Source organism: Carassius auratus, chromosome 31 (genome assembly GCF_003368295.1).
Source record: "Carassius auratus strain Wakin chromosome 31, ASM336829v1, whole genome shotgun sequence".
In the NCBI taxonomy this organism is placed as follows: domain Eukaryota; kingdom Metazoa; phylum Chordata; class Actinopteri; order Cypriniformes; family Cyprinidae; genus Carassius; species Carassius auratus.
Window position 1 is genome coordinate 8597204 of NC_039273.1, and position 20879 is coordinate 8618082.

The 20879-nt window shown below is 36.2% G+C and overlaps 1 protein-coding gene across 1 annotated transcript; it reads right to left on the reverse strand.

Moving 5' to 3' along the window:
* On the reverse strand, positions 1-9240 carry LOC113050461 (inositol hexakisphosphate kinase 2-like). Its single transcript, XM_026213428.1, has 5 exons — positions 8603-9240; positions 6167-6380; positions 2382-2554; positions 1370-1545; positions 1-1280 (listed from the first exon to the last, which is right to left on the reverse strand). The coding sequence occupies exons 1-5, from the start codon at positions 8811-8813 to the stop codon at positions 681-683; spliced, it is 1374 nt and encodes a 457-aa protein (XP_026069213.1). The 5' UTR covers positions 8814-9240; the 3' UTR covers positions 1-680.
* Between the last annotated feature and the right edge of the window lie 11639 nt (positions 9241-20879).

The window sequence follows — 20879 nt, forward strand, 5'->3', positions numbered from 1 at the left end:
TTTAACACAAACAAGTTTTATTTTTCCTCCAACATATTGTGTACAACAGATATAAGATAGAGGTATCTGAACATGTCAAATAATAATATTTATTAATATCATTATTGTAACATTAATAACATGGAATGTAGTTCTTGTATCCCCATTCACTTTTTCAATGTTTTTTTTTAGCTTATTTAGGAAATATGACAAATAAATAAAGCTTTATTATAGTCTCTGTATGTCAACTAACTATCTGAATATAGTCATCTCTTCACAACGGGTAAAGGTGCGAGGGGAGGGTGCTATAGAGCGTTAACAGTCTTCCTTTTCGCCACCTATTCCTTCATCCAATAAGGAGCACTCGGAAGCTAATCAAAGTTCCGGAACTTTCTCAAGGGATGAGCACATGAACGAAATCAGGTCCTTTTCTGTAAATAACCATTTTATCTTCTCAATAAATAGAACAAAAAGGGGAACGTCAGCAACATTGGAACAGTACATGAGTGAGATGTTCGTGTGACATCTCTACGTTAGCTTTTCAACCCTTTTAAATCCTCTACGCACAAAAATTCAGGAACCAAAAAACAACCGAACAGGTGGAGTTTTGAGATTTTAATGAGCTGAACGTCTCGAAGGACTGAAAGAACGAGGAAGAGAAAGAAACATTTTCCCCATCCGAACGCCGTGCTGGTTGTGGTTTATTCTGTGCTGTGGTCCTCTAATTGCGAAATGATGGTGATTAGGTTCTGCAATCCGAAGATATAACCGCTATCCTGGCCTTCGTGGACTACACTGTCCTCGTCGTAGTGCCGACACGTGGTGTGGGCAAAGTCAATCATGCGTACGTCCACCACCGGGCCACTGTCTGATCTGGTCATGCGTCGCAACACAGCAGAGCTGCCGGTGCCGCTGCCGCCACAAGCACCGCTTTTACTACTGCTGCTGCCCGCACCTGCGCCGTGAGGAAATCCAAAAGCACCACCCTCCTCTTCTTCTTCTTCCTCGTATTCTTCCTCCTCCTCTTCTGAAAGCCCATCCTCTGCGGTGTGACGGGATCGTGGAGGATCTCCATCGTATATTATCAAGAGCGAGCTGGAGTAAAAGCGGTAGCTTTCGCAGGCCTCCAGGGCCGCCTGCATGTCTCGCAGTCTCCGCAGCACCGGCGACAGGAGCTCACGTCTTAGACGCCTCCCGTCGTGGAAGAACTGAAAGATGGCCTCTTTGAAGCCAGACAGGGTCAGCTTACGGCCGTGGTACTTGTTCATGAACATGAGCTGCCCTGTGTCTGAATGGAAGACCTGGAGGAAAGTGAAGAGGAGCGTGTGAATAAAACATTGCTTTTAAGTGTTTCTAATATCATGGAATTACGTTCCCGAGTTCGGCTAACCTGCATGCCACAGAGGCGCACTCCGATGCTAGCGGACGTACTCTGCTGACATTTGCGGATCTGGACGGCCTTCTTCTCCTCAGAGGCATCGTCCCCGTGTTGCCTCGTCCCCATCTTCAAATCAAGCACGCATGGAACCGTGTAGCGCCATGTCAGGTTCTCCAACAGGATGAATTCTGATGAGAGGTGCTGGGTTAAAGGAAACAATGATTCCCATTTCTTTTCAGTATTACTCTACTACAATTAACCTCCGTTTTATCTGCATGATAAACAGCCCTGTTTTATCTATTTACCTCACAATTGTCGTTCTAATTGTGAATCTGCATAGCAATAGCTTTATAATGTGCTTTTCAAGCTTTTTAAAGTACTGTTATTTGTTGTGCAGTATGAAAAGCTACAATAATGAGTAGTGATTATCATATATACTGTATATTTTGTGACTTGAGTAAAATAGGTGTGTCTTTAAAATGTAAACAATAAATTTAAATACATTTTGTATATAATGTGCTATCATTAATTTGAATTATATATTAATTTGTTTTTAAATTACATATTACCATCATTTAGAAATACATTTTTCATTAGCAATAAATACACTATCTGTAATAATGTATCAATATTATATTCATTTGGTGCTCAAAAAACATTTCATTGTTGAAAACAATTGTGCTGCTTGATATTTAGTTCATAATCTTTTTTTTCCCTTTCAGGACAATTGGAAAAGAACAGCAAAATAAGAGCATTTATTTGAAATAGAAAACTTTTATAACATTATAAATGTCTTTACTATCGCTTTTGATTAATTTAATGCATCCTTGCAGAATTAAAGTATTAATATTCTAGTATTCTAGAGTATTAATTTCTTTTAAAAAGAAAATACATTAGATTGAGCCTTATTGCCCCCAAATGTTTGAATTGTACAGTTTATAAATGTACGGAATAATTTATCAATCAGCAGTAAACTGCACTAGACCAATCCTGCTTTGTTGTTTGTGGCAGCACTGAAGGATACTGTATTGGTTGCGGTGTTTTGCGTTCTCCTTCATCCTCTGCAGATGTTGTTGGTGGCACTTGAGGCTCCAGGGGTTGTGCTTGAGCTGAGGGCCAGCAGCATTGTTCCTCTCCAGGCTGTAGTAAAACACCTCGGCCTGCGTAAGCCACTCCAGCTCCTCCTCGCGTTTCACACTGAAGGGGTGAGGGTAGAGATGGGTCAGCCAGACAGACAGATTACGGCCAACTTGCTGAATCAGTCTACTTGTTTGGTAGAACTTGTTTTCAGAGATCTGAACAAACCCTTAAGTCATGTGGCTAGCTTAGAGTTAATATCCATGATTCCTAAAATCCTAAAGAACAAATGCCTCTTATCTGGCCTTTCGCCCCTCTCCCAGTCACACTGAGGTCACTTCTAAGTCACAAAGCTACGCTAGTTACATAACCTCCTGCTAAACTTTGGCTCAAAACACGCATTTGCACCAGTCCGGTTGCCAGCAGCTGAGAGTGCATCTGCTCTGCCCAGCTGGGTGTTCTTGGGTCAGTGCGCTCAGCGCTTCTTCATGAAGACAAGGACGCTACAATAGGTCACATTCTCACTGAGTCAGACTGAGTACTGAGGAGGGCCATTATTACAGGAGAATACAGACCAGTATTATTCAAGAGACGTGGGTCTATGCATTAAAGCTTAAGACTGCTAACTGAAAAGCTGCTGGTTCGATCCACAAGGAACAGTACATGAATTGTCATTATAGTGTCCTTGAGAAAGACTCAGAACCTCCCTCAAGTCTCTGTTAAATGTCTACAGTTTGATCTGAATACAATTTTTTTTACGTGAGTTTATTTATGCAATTTTGTGCTTCAAAATTGTCACATCTGTGCTTCTTGGCTGCTAACTCATCAGAGTGTTTTTTTGCACATTGCTTGACAGTTATTAGGGTCTAGTAGCACTAAGCAATTTGGGGGAAATATAATGGCGTTTTTACTGATAAAAATTGTGAATGAAACATTTTTTTTTTTTTTTTTTTTAAATGCCAATTCTTGGCTGCACAGTTTGGTCCAAAAACATGATTACACATCTTATACATTTATTTTTATTTCAATGTAAAATAATGAGTATTTCATGCAAATAATAATAATTTTATCACATGCATTATTAAAAATAACTTTAGAATTACTACATTAATAACTGCTCTGAGACTTAGTAAAAATATTGTTATTGTAAGCTGCATGTGTGTAAATGAACACACTCCAAACTGTACGTGTACATATTAAATTAAACATCAGCCTTTGTGATTTGAAAATCGAACTAAGACCAGGGCTCCAGACTGCGACCAAATGGTCGCATTTTGCGACCAAATTTTGAGAGTGTGCGACTGAATTTTACATCCAGTCGCACATGTGCGACCAGTAGATTTGCACACGCACGCACGCACGCACACACACTTGCACACAAACTTGCACACATACTAATGAGACGCGAGCACACACTCGCGTCTCATTGAGTGATGCCTGTCTGTGAGGCGGCAAATGCGTGTGAGAAGAATAGGGAATGGCCACTGCAAGTGGCTAAAATCTGTGGAGGGGAGGGGCCTAGAGATAATTGAGCGCGCGTAAACATCTGTGGGAAGGAAACAGAGACAAATATCATCACAACCTGATATGTGCGTGCGTCTGAGCTATGAGCAAGCGAACTATTGATTCGTTCTTCCGACCTGCGGCTAGTGTACCAGTGCCAGAGTCTACAGTGTCACCGTCAGATGATGATTCAGAGTCAGAGGTTGGTGTGGCGAAAAAAAGTCCGCACCAGGGCCGGCCCGCGGCATAGGCAAATGCTAAGGGCGCCACTCATCCATAGGGGCGCCAGAATGAGTGAACTTTTTTTTTTTTTTTTACCTATATTTTTTTATAATAGGATACTATTTAAAAACCAACAATTAGAAACACTTCCAAATAAAGCAAAAAAAAAAAAAAAAAAAAAAAAAAAAAAAAAAAAAAAAAGTCTGGCTCTTCAATCTTCCCCCACCCATCGAGTGCTTGAAGTGCGTCAGAAACAGAGCGCGCGCACGATTAGTTGTTGGTAATTTGTTGTGTAGCGTGCCCGACGCCACATCCAATGTAGACAACACTGTTTTTGTTAACACACAGCTCGTAGAAACGGGCCTGGCGGCTCGCGCCCGTTCTAGACACGGTGAAAGTTTCCTGATTGTGACGCAAGGCCGAATTTACATGACACATTATAAATGATCATAGTCTGCGATAGATACACTGCCAAAAAGAAGAGAAGAGGATAAAGACAGAGGTAAAGAGATGTAGTGAAAGAACAATTTATTGAATAGGAGTAAGATACTATAATTTCATGGCAGTTATTTTTACCTTAAACTTAATGTTAGCAGTTGTTCTGAGTTCTGAGTCCCCAGACTGTGATTTTGTACAATCTTGTCAGTTTTAAGACGCATTTTTTATTATCACTTTTTTTTTAAATAATGTTTTACTCTACAGTTGTGCAGTTTTGGGGGGGATACAGTACAGGCCAAAAGTTTTGAAACATTACTATTTTTTTAAGTTTTTGAAAGAAGTTTCTTCTGCTCATCAAGCCTGCATTTATTTGATCAAAAATACAGAAAAAAATGTAATATTGTGATATATTATTACAATTTAAAATAATTTGTTTTCAATTTATTATACTTTAAATTATCATTTATTTCTGTGATGCAAAGCTGAATTTTCAGCATCATTACTCCATTCTTCAGTGTCACATGTGACATCCAGTCTATCACATGATCCTTTAGAAATCATTCTAATATGATGATTTATTATGAGTGTTGGAAACAGTTCTGCTGTAGTGTGTGTATGTGTGTGTGTGTGTATATATATATATATATATATATATATATATATATATATATATATATATATATATATATATATATATATATATATATATATATATATATATATATACACACATGTACATACATACATACACATGGGGCGCCAGGTAAAATCATGCCTAGGGCAGCAAATTGGTCAGGGCCGGCCCTGATCCACACTCACCATTTTCGAGAAGACTGGCTGTAAGAATTCAGATACTGAGGTACTATAAGCATTAGAACTACCTTTCACCAAATACAAAAGCCAGCTCGACCTTCAAAGGAAGAATGGCTTAAAACTTAACGAAACATACAACAACGATACAGCATGCACACAAACTTTTTTACTATGCACATTTTTTATTCTGAGTGTATGGAATTTTGTTTACTATTTGTACTGTCTTGACAGCGATGGTGCTGTCAGTTTACCTTGTTGTTGCATCTTCAAAAGTGCAGAATAAAATGTGACACTGAATTTGAAACAGCACATTGTAATTTCTGCATCTATTATTAAAGTATTTATTAGTAATACAGTGGAAATTAGTAGATTTGGTTAGCATGTTGATTTACGGTGTGCGCCCCTAAATTTTCTGGTTGTGCCCCTAAAATTTTCAGTTGGGGGCCACTGTGCTCCTAGTGAAAAAAGTTAGTCTGGAGCCCTGACTAAGACAAACTATGATTTTTATTTTATTATTTCAATTAATCATTCAGCCCTACTTTTTAGGTGGATGCTGTAAAGGCCCATATCAAAAGACACATCCAAGTTTCCATTGTATGCTGGTTTCTGGTCTTTCATTCAATGTAAATCTATTGGATTTGTCCAAATGTTAAAAATGTGTTTTTGTGAACACTTCTACGTTTCAACTCTTCAAACCTATTTTTTGCATCTATTATGCACAGTGATAGGATGATTGCACAATCCCCATCTCCTCACCTCTTGTCCTTATCTTTCCGACCATGTCTGGACCGGTCCTTGCTGTAGCCCTCATTGTCCAGCAGCATCTTACTGACCCGTTTTATTTTGTTATTGGGTTCCAGGTCGGCCGAGGGGTCCACGTTCTCCAGGTCCCCAAGCTCACTGTGCAGAGGGTACGCAATAAGACACAAATTTCCTTCCTCATCCTCCTCGAAACTCACCGACACCACACCTGCAGAGGGATAAGACAGAGAGAGAGAGAAAAAAAAAAATAGGCCAGAGGTGAAATCACAATAACTTCGCTTTATTGTGAAGCAAACAAAAAGGAAGTGTCAGAGTTCCGAGCTTAAAAGTAAACTGTCTGGGAAATCTTTAACATCTCTTACCCACTTCTCTTTTTTGCGCTTAAAAGTTCGCCAGTCTTTAACAAAAGCTACTGAGCCAACAGCACGGGCTGCTCCTAACCTGACAGGAATCACACAATCCATAACAAACAAACAAACAGACATACTTGAATAAGACAGAGAGGAAGCAAAGAAGGCTGAGGGTTAGGAAGAGAGAGAGAGATAAGTCTGTGAAACATCAACAGATAATGTACAGGAGCTGCTTCACTGGATCAGTTTTCTGAATCTCTCACAACTAACCACATCAAATGTCTCTTCAATCAATGCCACACAAGAAGGAAACCAGCCGACAAACAAATGACAAGAGGCTAAATATATGATGAAACCAACACTATTTATTGTCAAACATCATATCAATTCGTGACTCAAATTTAAGACCGATTTCAAAAGTATCCAATAAAACACAATGCTTTAAACCTGGTAAAAAAAAAAATGTAGGGATCACATGTGAACATTACAAGAATTACAAGAATGTATTATAATCCTGAAAGATCCAAAGACATCTTTGCACTGAAAAATAAATAATAAATAAACGAACAAATAAATACAAATCTGTTATTCTGAGAGAAGAGAGAGTACTTAAAGGGATAATGTTATGCAAACTCAATTTGAACCCTAAATAATAAAAAAAACAATTAAACAATTAAAATAAAGATGAATTTTTTTTGTTTGTTTTTTATTCTCATTCTCAATAACATTATTCTAGTATTTTAATATATATATAAAGTAGAAAATATGCAAATAAATAAATACAATAGTTTTTATTTAAATCAAAAGAAGACAGAACAAAAAAATGCTACTCAGCTGTAGAACTTTGAATCATGTAAATTATACATTTAATTGTCCTTTTTTCTCTTTTTTTTGCATTACAGAGAATGAGATTTTGTAAGCATTATAGTAGATAAATTATAATAGATTATAACAGAAATTTATAAAGCATTTAAAAAATAAGTAAAGCAATTCTAAAGTATTATTTTCAATGCAGAGCAAAATGCAAAAAAAAAAAAAAAAACACACCCAGAGGCAAAGTGGCAAATGCACTTAATATAATATTATTGACATTGACCTCCTACAGTTCAGAAAAAATAATTTAAAAACAACAAACAACCACATAGATTCCAAGCTTCTGTTTTGACATCAATCATCCCCCAACCTCACCCAATAAAAAACAGATGTCCTGCACACTTATTACGCTTATAAAAAGGCTATTTAAAGCGTATGGATGCTGCAGTGTGCATCAAAACAGGGCTGTATATATCTGTGTCTGTGTTTTGAAAGAAAAGAGAGAGAGAGAGAGAAAAAAAGAGGCAGAGGAACATAGGCATAAATCTAACAGGAGGAACTTGTATTTCCAGGTGTGTCCTCGGGAATGACAGCAAATTTTTTAAACCACAAGTGTGTGGTAGGCAGTCTATAATGTTCTGTCAGCAGTCTTTGGGTCCAGAAAGAGACATTTGCCTCTGCTACTGCTTTTCAAGTTTGTTAAGGTGGAAGGCAGTCCACAATCAGGTATTGTATCTTCACACACACACACACACACACAAAAACCTGACACCTAGGTGTATGTGTTAAACAAAGCACAACCTTGCTATCATATGAAACTTACCTTATATGGGACCTACCTGAAAGGGATTTTTACAAAGATAACAAGTGCACCCAAATATTTAAAGAAATTTAAACTTCTATAAAACACAAAGGTGATGGTTGTGTAAGCATTCACTTTTATTGTTAAAAAATAAAAACAATGAATGAGGTGTCTTTTTTCCACTAAAAAAAGTAAATCAACCGTGTTTGGAACAACCTGAGGGTGAGCAAACAATGGCAGATTTTTTTTATTTTTTGGGGTGAACTGTCTCAACAGCGCCGCTGTGAGGACAACAGCGTTCATACGGAAACAGCAGCACTGCTGGACATCATTTAACTTGAGCATGTTTTTTTACAGTCTAACACACCGAGAACTGTCACATTGTACGCGAAAGACAGATATGTATTAGAAAGTAATGTATTTTATAGCCAGGAAAACGGAATAAGACGTCACATTGTTACTTACCTCGATACTGCGGTGTAAACTTCCGCATGGCCACAGGGAGGCTCTTGTAAAACTGGTGCTCTCGGGGGATAAGGGGCTTGCATATCGTCTGCTCCCCGAAGCGGAGCACACAAGAGTGTCCCCCAACCTGGTGCACAAAGGGCTCAAGGAGTACGCCTTTCCCCAAATACCCCTGCGGCTCTGTCTGCATCCCCTCGATGGCTGGGCTCATCCTCCGGGGGCATTAGACTCTCGCTCCTGGTCCAGTTGGACACCAAAGACGTGTAGACGGATGAAACGGACTAGATGGCCTCTATATATTTCTCCGCCTTTCGTTTGATCTCGATTCACTCTATCATTTATTCACGATCAGCTATGTAATCTGCGCCGTACAGCAGGACATAAACAAAAGAAACAGGAAAGAGGAAGCAAGTCGAAACGACAGAAGAAAGAACACGGCCTTTCTTTCACGACACGGATAACGTTAATCTAGTTCGTATCTTCCTTATTTAGCAAAGAGCTCTATAATTGTTCAGAGGGCGAAATTTATGGAATTTAATCGAGAAAGTGCCACTTAGACGTTTGAGTTTCGGCCGCTTCTCTCGATTCTCGAGAGCTCTTCTACTGACGCCGTAATCTCTCGCCGAGTTGACAAAATGTCAGCGCTGCATCAGTAGCTCCGCCTCTAACTCAAAATCGACCAATCAGAGCGCCAGAAACGGTGTTGTGTCATAAGCGAAGATGACAGAATGCGAACAAAGAGGATGGGTGGGGGAGGGGAGGATGTAGAAGGAAAACAGTCTGGGGTGTAGGGGGGAGGAGCAGAGCGACTGTTTCAGCTGTTTTTCTCACTGTGACATGGATGTCTTGGGAAGCTGGCAAAGTGCACATTTTAAGGCCCTCGCAAGGGTCACGAAAACGAAAATGCGAAAAATGCAGTTTACGGGGTACAGGAAAGGAAAAAGCAGAAATGAAAATTATCTGTATTAAATTAAAATATTAAATGAAAACAATTATAAACTAGTAGATTACATCGACATGGTCAAGATGTCAAAGAAAAAAAAACCCAACAACAATAATTTAAAAAATAAACAATAGTTTTTTTTTCAGTTTGTTTATTTGTATTTTCACAATACACATTGTTTCAGAGCTGCTTAACAAAACTCCTGATGTCAATTTTTATAATATCTTAATGTCCTCATACCTTTTATAACTGCTTTTAGCAGATAAGAGCAGATAAAGTTGGATATACTTATATATCCATATATTGTGGAGCTGTGTGTGATATATATATATATATATATATATATATATATATAGTCAATTGCATAATAAATTAAAATAAAATAGAATACAAAAAGAATAGAAAGGTAGTTAGATTTTTTTAAAGAATAGAATTAGAATAGTTAGTGTTACAGTTAGAGAGTCAAATATAAAGATGGAAGAGATGTTTTAAGCTGATTCTTGAAGATAGCTAAGGACTCAGCTTGCAAAGCTCCCTATATAAGGATGGATATAGCTTGTATATCCGAGATCATCCACATATATGATGATATTATATTTATTTATCAAATATTTGATAATATTCAAATGGGTGGGTGTTGAGAGTAAATGGGAAATATAATTCTGAAAACATCACAGAAAGTTAATGGAATGACCTGGCCACATGATTTTTCTCAGAGAAAGAGAAATATTCATAATTTGAAGGAGGATGGACACACATATCATATACAGTAGGAGGTTTGTAGTAGTGCTGAACCACAGGCAGCGGGTTTGACTTTTATCCCTCTCTCTAATCCTGCCTGCTGGAACTCAGGAGTGGGAAATAGGCCATGGAAAAAGCATGAGAGAAGGATGAAAAACATTAATAACCAGTGCAGGAACCCCTTTTTCTTGAAATTATCAACACAGCCAGATGTATTTTTACTACTGAAAATCACTTCAGATACTTTCTATTAATTATACCATTGTCTAATATTATTTAGACATAAAGATTTAAATTATCAGAATGTAAAAAAATCATAATTTTACTTTAATATGCAGTATAAGATAAATTAAATATATATTTTTTATTATTATGAATAAATGCAAGTTGTGAGTTTCCAGTCAAAAAAAAAAAAAAAAAACCTTAAGTGAGTGAGTGAGAATAGGACCCAAATTTAAGTTGTTATTTGCTGAAATGTATTTAGCATTAGCAGCATTTTCTCTGATGCAGAGCTTGAAACATTAAAACGTAATTACCGTATTTGAGAATGTGGGCCACACAATTTAATTTATTCATTAATGGAACAAATGCTATTTTAGGGGTGGTATACACGCAGATAAAGGTTTTGACCAGTGACACAAGCTTGGTCTTTGGTCACAGAGACCTTTGAGACCTTTGAACTTGAGAATCCCTGAGAAAACCGTTGTGCCTTTAAATAGGGTACATAACCCCAAATGGCTGTATGTGGAGGCTTGGCCCTGATATTTTTGTTTAAACAGCATATGCAAAGTAAATCATCACAGAACTAGATATGCTGTTATTAAGAGCTATAGAGACCAGTATTTCTTTACATATTGTTTAACAACACTGACCTCCATTTAAGTTGTGAAATGAGGGAAGGAGCCAATTCAAACTGCCAGCAGAGTGAAACACAAGCCTAATTACTGATCTGAGACGGAATAAAGAGTTTCAGCAGTTGCTTGCTGTTGCAATGCATTCTGAGATATATGAAACATTCTGAGCTTTGAAAATCTTAGCAGTGTAAATCTTAGACCCAAATAAGAATGAGAGCACTGGATCCTGCAAGGGTTTTCACAAGGGCATTAAACCGCGGCCAATGCCAAGGCAGAACTCCTCTTAATTCAATCCCAGACTTGGTACACTGTGATCCAGCCCAAACAAAGTCAGCCAGAGCATGGTCTGCCATGTAACCCAATAAGAACTTGAGGTCAACGCCAAGGCCAAGACTGGGCTTCATGAATGGAGACAGGTGAGACAGTAATGCGATTAAGGCCATGCAAATCTCTCAGTGTAGCTCCTAATGGGTTAAAGACGCTGGAATGGATGCGGAGACTGGCATTAACAAACCAGGACAAAGTGTACATGTTAGCATGCTTTGTGAAATTATGAACACCGGTTGCTGGCCATTTGGTGTTGTGAGATTTTTTTTTCAATATATTTAATAAGTAAATAAAATTTATTCTATTTACTTTCTTAAAACTATTCTTTCGGTTTCTGGTGTGCATGATTTATCAGTGCATATTATTAAAGAAAACTATGTATCTGCAAAATCTTTCAACAAAATATAGTTTAAAGGCAAGGACATTCCTTTTCAGCTGACATCAACAAGATCCTTTATTTTTCAAACCTCACCTTCTTCTTAATCCATCTGTAATAAAGGACCACTTAGAGACCACTTTTCGTGATCCAATCAGTTTTTATTGTTAATATAAGTCCTGGCCTACATTTTATTTTCCTTGCATTAAATATTCAGAAACATTTCGGAAATATGTGTCCCTTTGCAAGAAAATGGATTGTGAATGCCGTTTTTAAGTTTAATTTGGATTGAGAATAATACAATCTACAATAAGCTATAAAATAAATAGAAAATAAGGTTGGTTAGCTTTGATAAAAAGGACAGCATTTTAATTTATATATTTCATCATTCTAAGCAATCTCCATTGGTTAGTAAACAATATCACATACATAAATAGTGTTAAATAAACTCTCCCTGTGTTTTGAATCACTTATAGCAATTAGAGAGCAATGACAGCAGAACATGACATCTTAAGAATCCAAATCTGTGTGTGTATATGAGACAGAGAAATTAATAGAGGACCGGATGACCTTGTGGAATCAACGGGGGCCAAATCTCCTGAGTTTGCCCACCTGATGACAGTGGCATGAGCAATAAGGATGGATTAGTATGGGGTAATGAGAAGGCATTGAATGAAATACCTGAAAACCAACATAAAGGACAGCTGGCAAAGTAAGTGGGAAAGGAAAACAATAGGAAAACTTGCAGTATATAAACACTATAAAGTCACCTGAGGAACACGAGAAGGTCTTTTCCATGAGTATTATGACCTACAAACAGTTCATGCTCAGTAGTGAGATCATACTCTGGATCCAACTGACCAGCCAAACCCAACAACAATACAGGCCAATAGCCAAAGATCTCTTAACAGCCACGTCCTGCACTGGGTGGAAAATAGTTGGGCTCAAGGTAAGTCTATTTACCAGACAGCTCAGAGCAAATCTGCACAGGTCACTGAATAATACCTGCACAGCCTATACTCTCACAAAGTGCCTAATAATAACACTGTTTTTCAGTAGTCTTATAATAGAGGTGGATTATATTTAAATTACATTAAATATATGCATCCCTAGTAAATTTAGCCATTTTTCCTATTTAGATTTACATTGCACATATATTTCAATAACATATAGTTTACTAAACCTTTCATTTTCTGCCATTAATACAACCCCATTTTTTTAAAAATCTTGCCATAAAACTAGGCAAGTGGACAGGCAAATGAGATAATAAAACAATAATTTAAACCAATTACCTATAACATGCTCTAAAAGTGTTCAGCAGCATATACAAATAGTAGAAGAATCAGGCAATACAATCTTAAAGTACTCTGTGGCTTTCTAATTTTAATAAACATATGGAAAACATGTTGAGCCTTTCTTGACTGGCGTCTTTAGAGTATCTTAAATGATTGCCTGGGTGTCAAAGTTGTCTGCAGTTTTGACTTCGCTCGTCCACACTATGAAAACAATCCATTACGTGCAATAAACACATGTTCTTGACATGGAGATAATCCGTCTTCAATGTCAACACATGTAACCCAGAATATCCCTGTCTATATATGAAACGTCCCTGAGCTGGTGAGATCATGACACGTATAACGGGTGGTTTAAAATAAGCCACATGCAGGATAAAGTGAGAGTTTCTTGATGTCTTTATGAAGGGTCGTTGGCCTAAACACACATCCTCTCTAAGACAAAGCTTTTGAAACTTCCGTGCTCTCCACCCTACTTTAGAGAACAGCATATCCTGCTGAGATACGAATGCTGTTAGTGAGTCAGGTTTTGCCAAAATTGTGATGACCAAATGTCCCCAATTTAATCAAATGTTAAAGAAGAAGCTTATCACACTAGATAATGAAAATATAAAAATGTAAAAAAAAAAAGGTACGGTTAGGGGTAGGTGAAAGACCACAATAGACACAATCGAAATCACTCTAATTAATCATCTAATTAATAATCTCTCATATGTAGCATTGGAATGTCTACTTCTTTCTAGTAATTCAATTTATTATGAACTTGTCATATGTAGAAGAAGTCTTCTTCATTCTAATGAATCGGATCATTTTAAACTTTCTCATATGTAGGATTAAGAAGTCCAGTTCATTTAATTGAGCTTGTTTATTCTAAACTAGTTATATGTCACTGTAAAATATGCTTCATTCTAGTGAATCAGTTCATTCTAAACTAGTATAATATGTAGAAAGTTAAGTCAGACTCATACTAGTGAATCGACTAATTGAAACTCTTTCATATGTAGCATTAGAAAGTCCACTTCATTTTAGTGAACTGGTTCAACTAGTTCAATAAATAAACTAGTTATATTTCATTGGAAAGTCAGATTCATTCTAGTGAATCAGTTCATTTTAAATTAAGTAGCATTGAAAAGTCACATGAGTTTGGCTCAATGGTTCAGCTCATCCAAAAGACAGGTCTTTTTCTTTAGAGCTAGGCAAGTTTTCCTCATCATCTGCCCCAATCATTCGTGGTGTACCTCAAGGCTCTATTCTGGGGCCGTTTCTTTTTAACCTATATATGCACCCTCTGGGGGATGTTATTAGGAAGCACAATGTTTCTTTTCATTAATATGCTGATGATACACAGTAGTACCTCCGATACTTGTCCCCCAAAATGAGGACGGATATCATTAAGGAGCCGTGCAATCATTTCCCATCAATTTCCTCACAGGTTAGAAACCTGGGTGTTATCATAGACTCAGAATTAGTTTTATCCAAACAAATCAATTCTGTTGTTAGGAACATTATTTATCAATTGCAGGTCATTTCCAAACTAAAATAGTTTTTACTTTTCAAGATTTGGAGAAGGTTATTCAGGCTTTTATTACCTCTCATTTAGATTACTATAATTAACTGTACTCAGGTCTTCCTCAGTCTTCGTTTTCACGCCTCCAGTTGGTACAAAATGCAGCTGCAAACAAAGGGTGACAGCATTTTCTGTCACTGCCTCCTTCTGTGGAATCAATTGCCATCTTGCACCTGCCATTACCAATTTTAAATCGAGGTTGAAAACTTATCTCTTCTCTTTAGCATTTTAATCTCACTTTATTGTTGTTTCATTTTTGTGTCTTGTCTTGTTCTTTTCTGTTTTAAATTTATTTTACATTGTTCAGCACTTTGGATATAGTTTGCTATGTTTAAATGTGCTATATAAATAAAATGTACTTGGGCTCACTCGGTCAATCCATTCAAAATAAACTGTTTGACAATTTGAGTCCCAGTACTATGTTTCCAACTCAGATATGTAATTGAGGATAACTGTGTTGTATTTAGTATACATTTATTAGTTCAAGTTTAATTCTATGCTTGTAGACTAGGCCACTGGTGTCGGTTTTAGTTTCAGGAATTTAGAATATGAGAAAGAAACAATTAAAAAATATATTACGTAGCATAGCAAATGCCACACAGGAGGACCTTGTTCATTTTAACTTTCCTTAAAGGGGGGGTGAAATGCTCGTTTTCACTCAATATCCTGTTAATCTTGAGTACCTATAGAGTAGTACTGCATCCTTCATAACTCCAAAAAGTCTTTCGTTTTATTATATTCATAAGAGAAAGATAGTCTGTACCGATTTTTCCCGGAAAAACACGACCGGCTGGAGGCGTGACGTGTGGGCGGAGCTAAAGAATCACGAGCGCCAGTAGGCTTTTGCGTTGAGAGCATGTGGAAGCTGTGACATTATCGTGAGGGAAAAACCATCATCCAAAACAAACCATGGCTTACAGTCAGATTCAGCCATTTATTTATGATCCAGAATCAGATCCCGAGGCTGAAACTGAACGAGAGCAGCAGCAGCAACGACTCGCTCCGAGCGGGGCTCGAACCCGGGTCTCGGGGAGGCGGAAGCACTAACAAGGATCCAGCGATATTTTAAGCAGTTTTACTCACCGCATGCGGTTCCAACACATGATCGTGACCCTTTTTCGTTGGGATTGCATCATCCTTAAGAAATAAACGATACGCAAATCCGTCTTCAAACTGGGACTTGTTTGTAAAACAAGAATCTTCAAAATGCAGGGAACAAACAAAAACCCTTGCACAACTCCGTTGATGCTCTGTAAAAATAAACTCCATCCACTGGTCCCTTAATGCTGTTTTTTGGTAATCTGTGCAGGGTTGTCTTGCCCTGGCAACCAAAAACACACTTCTTTTGTGACTTTTCGCGACGCTCTCGCTCTGATCAGTGAACGTCTGTTGCTCTGCTATACGGGAGCGTGCGCTCTTCCGGCAGAAGTGCCTTAGCACCCATATAAGGAAATTCCGCTCCATCTAACGTCACACAGAGCCATACTCGAAAAAAACTTTCAGAAACTTGTGACAAACCGGAAGGAGTATTTTGGGAACAAAAATACTCCTTCAAACGTACAACTTAATTTTTGAAACTTTGTCCATGTTTAGCATGGGAATCCAACTCTTTAACAGTGTAAATAACTCAGTATGCATGAAATAGCATTTCACCCCCTCTTTAATTTATTTGCTGAAGAGAGCAAACTCACACACCTGTGCTCATAAAGAGCAGCTGTACACCCATGCTTATTCTCACACAAATGTGCATCGTCAATACTTACAACACATATATGCTGTATACAGACACTTGGAGACATTTTTCTTGTATCCATGGTAACCCGCTGCTGTGTCACATTTGGTAGAGATGATACATTTTGTATTATATAATCGCATGATATTCCTGCAGATCATTTCAAAATACCTGTACTCTAAAACACTTTGAGTAAAATAACAAAACAAAATAAATAATATTGTCTGTGTTCTTGTGTACACATTGTAGTACACATACAAGAACAGATTAAAGATTTATTAAAAAATAAATAATAATAATTTTGCCTTTAGTGTATGATGTTTATGATTTAGTTTATTTTGCCTTTAGTTTATGATGAACATTCCCAATGAAATGTATACATAAATAAATAAAAATGGGCTAAACGTGTCTACTGTTTGTGGACTGTAGCAGAGGTAACACAATCTTAAGAATGTCAATAAAGAGAGACATTTCATCAACTAGAATTTAGCACTCAAGGTGAGAAGAAAAAAGTCTAGAGTTGGATCACTAACAGTTAACAGTTATTTGGAGAAAAGTAAATTCCAGAGCACTGAGACCTGACCCTCATGTGAGGGATAAATTGAGCAAACATGTTATCCTTGTTGATTGGCAATTCATCTACTCACCATACCCTAAAACATGATGTGGCTTTCTTTTTTACAGCCTTCTTATTTAACATTTTATAAAAGGTCAGAATACAACCCATACGTAAATGTAATATATGACATACTGTATGTAATATCCGACATCCCCAATATCAAGAGAGATATTGCCATATACTGTATGTTACCTATAAAGTGATATATATTTTCATATATGCACATTCTCTGGGCAGATGATGATAATAACATATGGGAGTTAATATATACACAATTCCCATTGAAAAATCTGTATAATATACAGCTTTTTCATGACATGCTGCCCTTTTAATTTTAGATAAGTGCAGTGAACCTGAATAATTGTACATATGAACTGAATAATTGTAGGGACCAATATATTTAAAAAAATAAAATAAAAAATAAAAATTCTAGAAAATGGACCCTCATTGTCAGGTTTATTAAGAGCATGTAGTTTGTCGAGGTACAGTCTCAAAGTGGTTTCCCCAACACAAACAACGGATGTAGTGCAGATCATTAGAGGTGGGGGAAGTGTGCACATAAGGGGAGAGAGAACGTGCAAGATATGAAGAAATCAAGACACACAGACTCAAGTGAGGTGAGACAAAAGAAAGGCAGTTCTCTCATTTTGTGTCTAGAGAAGTGTTCAGAAATCGCTATTGGTGACTGTGGCACGCAGGTACACTGAACTACAACCCATGAGAATATCTAGCTCCCTCAAAGCAAAGGAGTACACAGATGCAGTCTCAGGATGTTTTCACAACCTAAATTAGTATGCAATTAAATGCTATGGTACACCGGGTACAATGCATTATATCACACACAAAACACAGTAACAGCACAAACAAACACACTTAAACACAGAGCGTATGAGTTTTTCCACGAAACAGGTGTGTGTGTGCACCTATAATGAGGGCTATTAAAGTATATTAACTGTAAAATGACAATGCAGTTGCTTTAGAGGGATGAATAATTGGTGTATCCATTTTAATATGATTAGATTTCCATGTTAAAAATTTAAAAGCTTATCTTAGGTTACAGTCTGTCTGTAAGATATCTCTTTCTAACCGCACATGAGACTACACTTTAATTTACTCTGAACTCACTCTGGTTTCACACTTTCACTTTTTCCCCTCCTTCTTGTTTTTCTTCAGTATAGCGTCACATCTGGCTTTGCTCTATGGGTGCTAGCAATTGATGGCTGCTAATTAACCTATTAAATATAAATTATCACATTTTAATTGACTATTGGTTTTTCTATGTCAAATTGCCCTTGGCTTGCTAACTGGAAGGATTTGTAACACACTATTTTCTGTAAAGTTGATTATGAAACAGTAAGTTTTGTGAAAAGCACTATATACACATATAACCGGCTTGACATGACATTTACAAATGTGTTTAAGAATAATTTAGGTCAAGTTGTGAAATATGCATCTGACATAACAAAAACGGATGCACAAATAAAAACATACATTAAACTTATTAGTTGGAAAAATGTTCATGTATTTTCATAAATATTTAACACATACAAATATGTATACAAATACATTTTTGTATACATGTCCTAAAACTTGTTAATACATATTGATATTATATAAGCAATAAATGATAGATTTATTTTAAAAAAATGACAAAAACATAATAATAATATCAAACTGTATAAACTGTATCTGCATTTTTATGTTTTTAATAGGTTTCCATACATAAATTTTATATATATATATATATATATATATATATATATATATATATATATATATATATATATATATATATATATATATATATTTATATATATATATATATATATATATGCATGTTGACAAATATGGTTTTTATATAATAGCATTAAAAATCATCAAATAGAAATTGTTTACATACTACAGAGCCTGAGATAATGTTTGATTTCTTTTACATGTTTTAAATTTTTTATTTTCATGGGATACAGACTGTTAAATTGAAAATAAAGGCAAGAAGAAAGACAATAAATTGTATTATTCATGTTTTATGAATGGCCATAAATAAATAAATAAACAAATAAATTAATTCATAACATTTTCTGAAGTATTTTTAACTTCCTGCCCTTTTAAGGGTAAAATCTGGAAAAAAGTTAACTATAGCCTACAAAGTAAGAAAAGGTATAAAAAGACACTGAAGTTAAATAAGAGGGTAATGTGATTTAAATTCCACTAAGGATAATTATGTTAACATTGACTCATATTTGATCTGAATAAATAATAGGCATAATTATTGTTAGATAAAAAAAAAAATAGGAGTTTGGCTCTCTTGCACAAACTTAATAAGCTATATCAAAAACATAGAATTTATATAAAATTATATAAAGTTATTACTAATATTATGATTTTTATTTCTACTTATAATTTTATATTAATAACCATTCTGTCTTACATTAAACCATACCCCGTGTTAAAGTGTTGATGTGTGAGAGCGATATCAGGAGATGGTGATAAGAGGTCGCCTTGTACTGCAGCCAAAAAGCTGTTGGAGAGTGTGGATGTTCTGATTGGCTGTTGATTGTTTTGTAGAAGGGTGCTGATGTTCTAATTGGCTGTTGAATGTTTTTGAGGAAGGGTGCTGATGTTCTGATTGGCTGGGTCCCAGTAGGCACAGCACACCTGAGACCATATGTTGACTGTCTGTGGGCTGCAGCAGGCACAGTGGAAAAATACAGAATCCCAACTCTGCCAACCGTGAATAGGTTCACAGGGAGATGTGCATAAACACAGGCACACAAACAGGGCATAGAACAGAAAAATGTATTCTGAATCAGAATCCATTCAACACCTTTGAAGTCTAATATGCATGTGTGCTTGAGTTTAATTAAGCTCCTGTCAGCATTGCATGTTATTTTGATCACACAGTGTCCCACAATTTACATATGCATGTTTGAAAATAAATTATCATAAGTATTAGCAAATGAAATGCAGAAAATCAGTCCTGGTCCTAGTTAGACAGGAAGGACAGCAATTTAATTACCAAAACAAAACCCATAATCCTATTCTATGCAATCTCATCCGGATTGAAATGCACCTAATGTTCCACACGATGCTACAATGAAAATTAATTACTGAGATTTTCTATGTTCAGCTTATTTGGAAATCTGAAATCTACAAATACAAGCATAGCAGTTTAACCAACACAATTTTACATTTTCTCATGAAAACTGTGGTTGCCAAGTTGGTGCTACACTGTAATCAATGATATGACCAATAAGTTATGACAACAATGTGTTTTTACATCATTAAAATAAGTTTTTCAACTTTTTTTTATGTTGTACAAAGTTCAACTAATTTTTTAAGCCATTTTAATGTAATTTAATTGGAAATGAATTAAACCGCTAAGTGGATTGGGTTTTTTTTTTTTTTTTTTTTTTTTTTTTTTTTACAGTTTATGCACTGTGGCTAACGTATTCTAAGTAGTTTTTAGCTTATTGATATTTGGCTACCAGATTATTTTGGTTGGTTGCTAAGGTGTTTTGAATAGTTTTAGCACTTTACTATGTGGTTGCTGGGGTGTTCTGAGTATTTTTTTCTGGCTAAAGAAGGAACCATAGGCTAAGAACTGCTTTGGTAAGGTCGATGCACAAAAAAATAAAAATAAAAAATAGATGATGCAATATGGCAGCTATGATAGGCAAGGCAAGGCAAGTTTATTTCTATTTCAAATTTCGTACACAATGGTAATTCAAAGTGCTTCACATAAAAGAAAGTAAAAATTAATAAAATAATAACATAAATAAAACAAGCAATTTTAAAACTTTTAAAATTATTGAAAAATTACTTTAAA

Coding starts and splice junctions, on each gene's coding strand:
- LOC113050461 (XM_026213428.1), bottom strand. CDS start 8,813: ATGAGCCCAGCCATCGAGGGGATGCAGACAGAGCCGCAGGGGTATTTG. Junction 6,381..8,602: donor GTTTACACCGCAGTATCGAG/GTAAGTAACAAT, acceptor ATCCCTCTGCAG/GTGTGGTGTCGGTGAGTTTC. Junction 1,281..1,369: donor TGCGCCTCTGTGGCATGCAG/GTTAGCCGAACT, acceptor ACTTTCCTCCAG/GTCTTCCATTCAGACACAGG.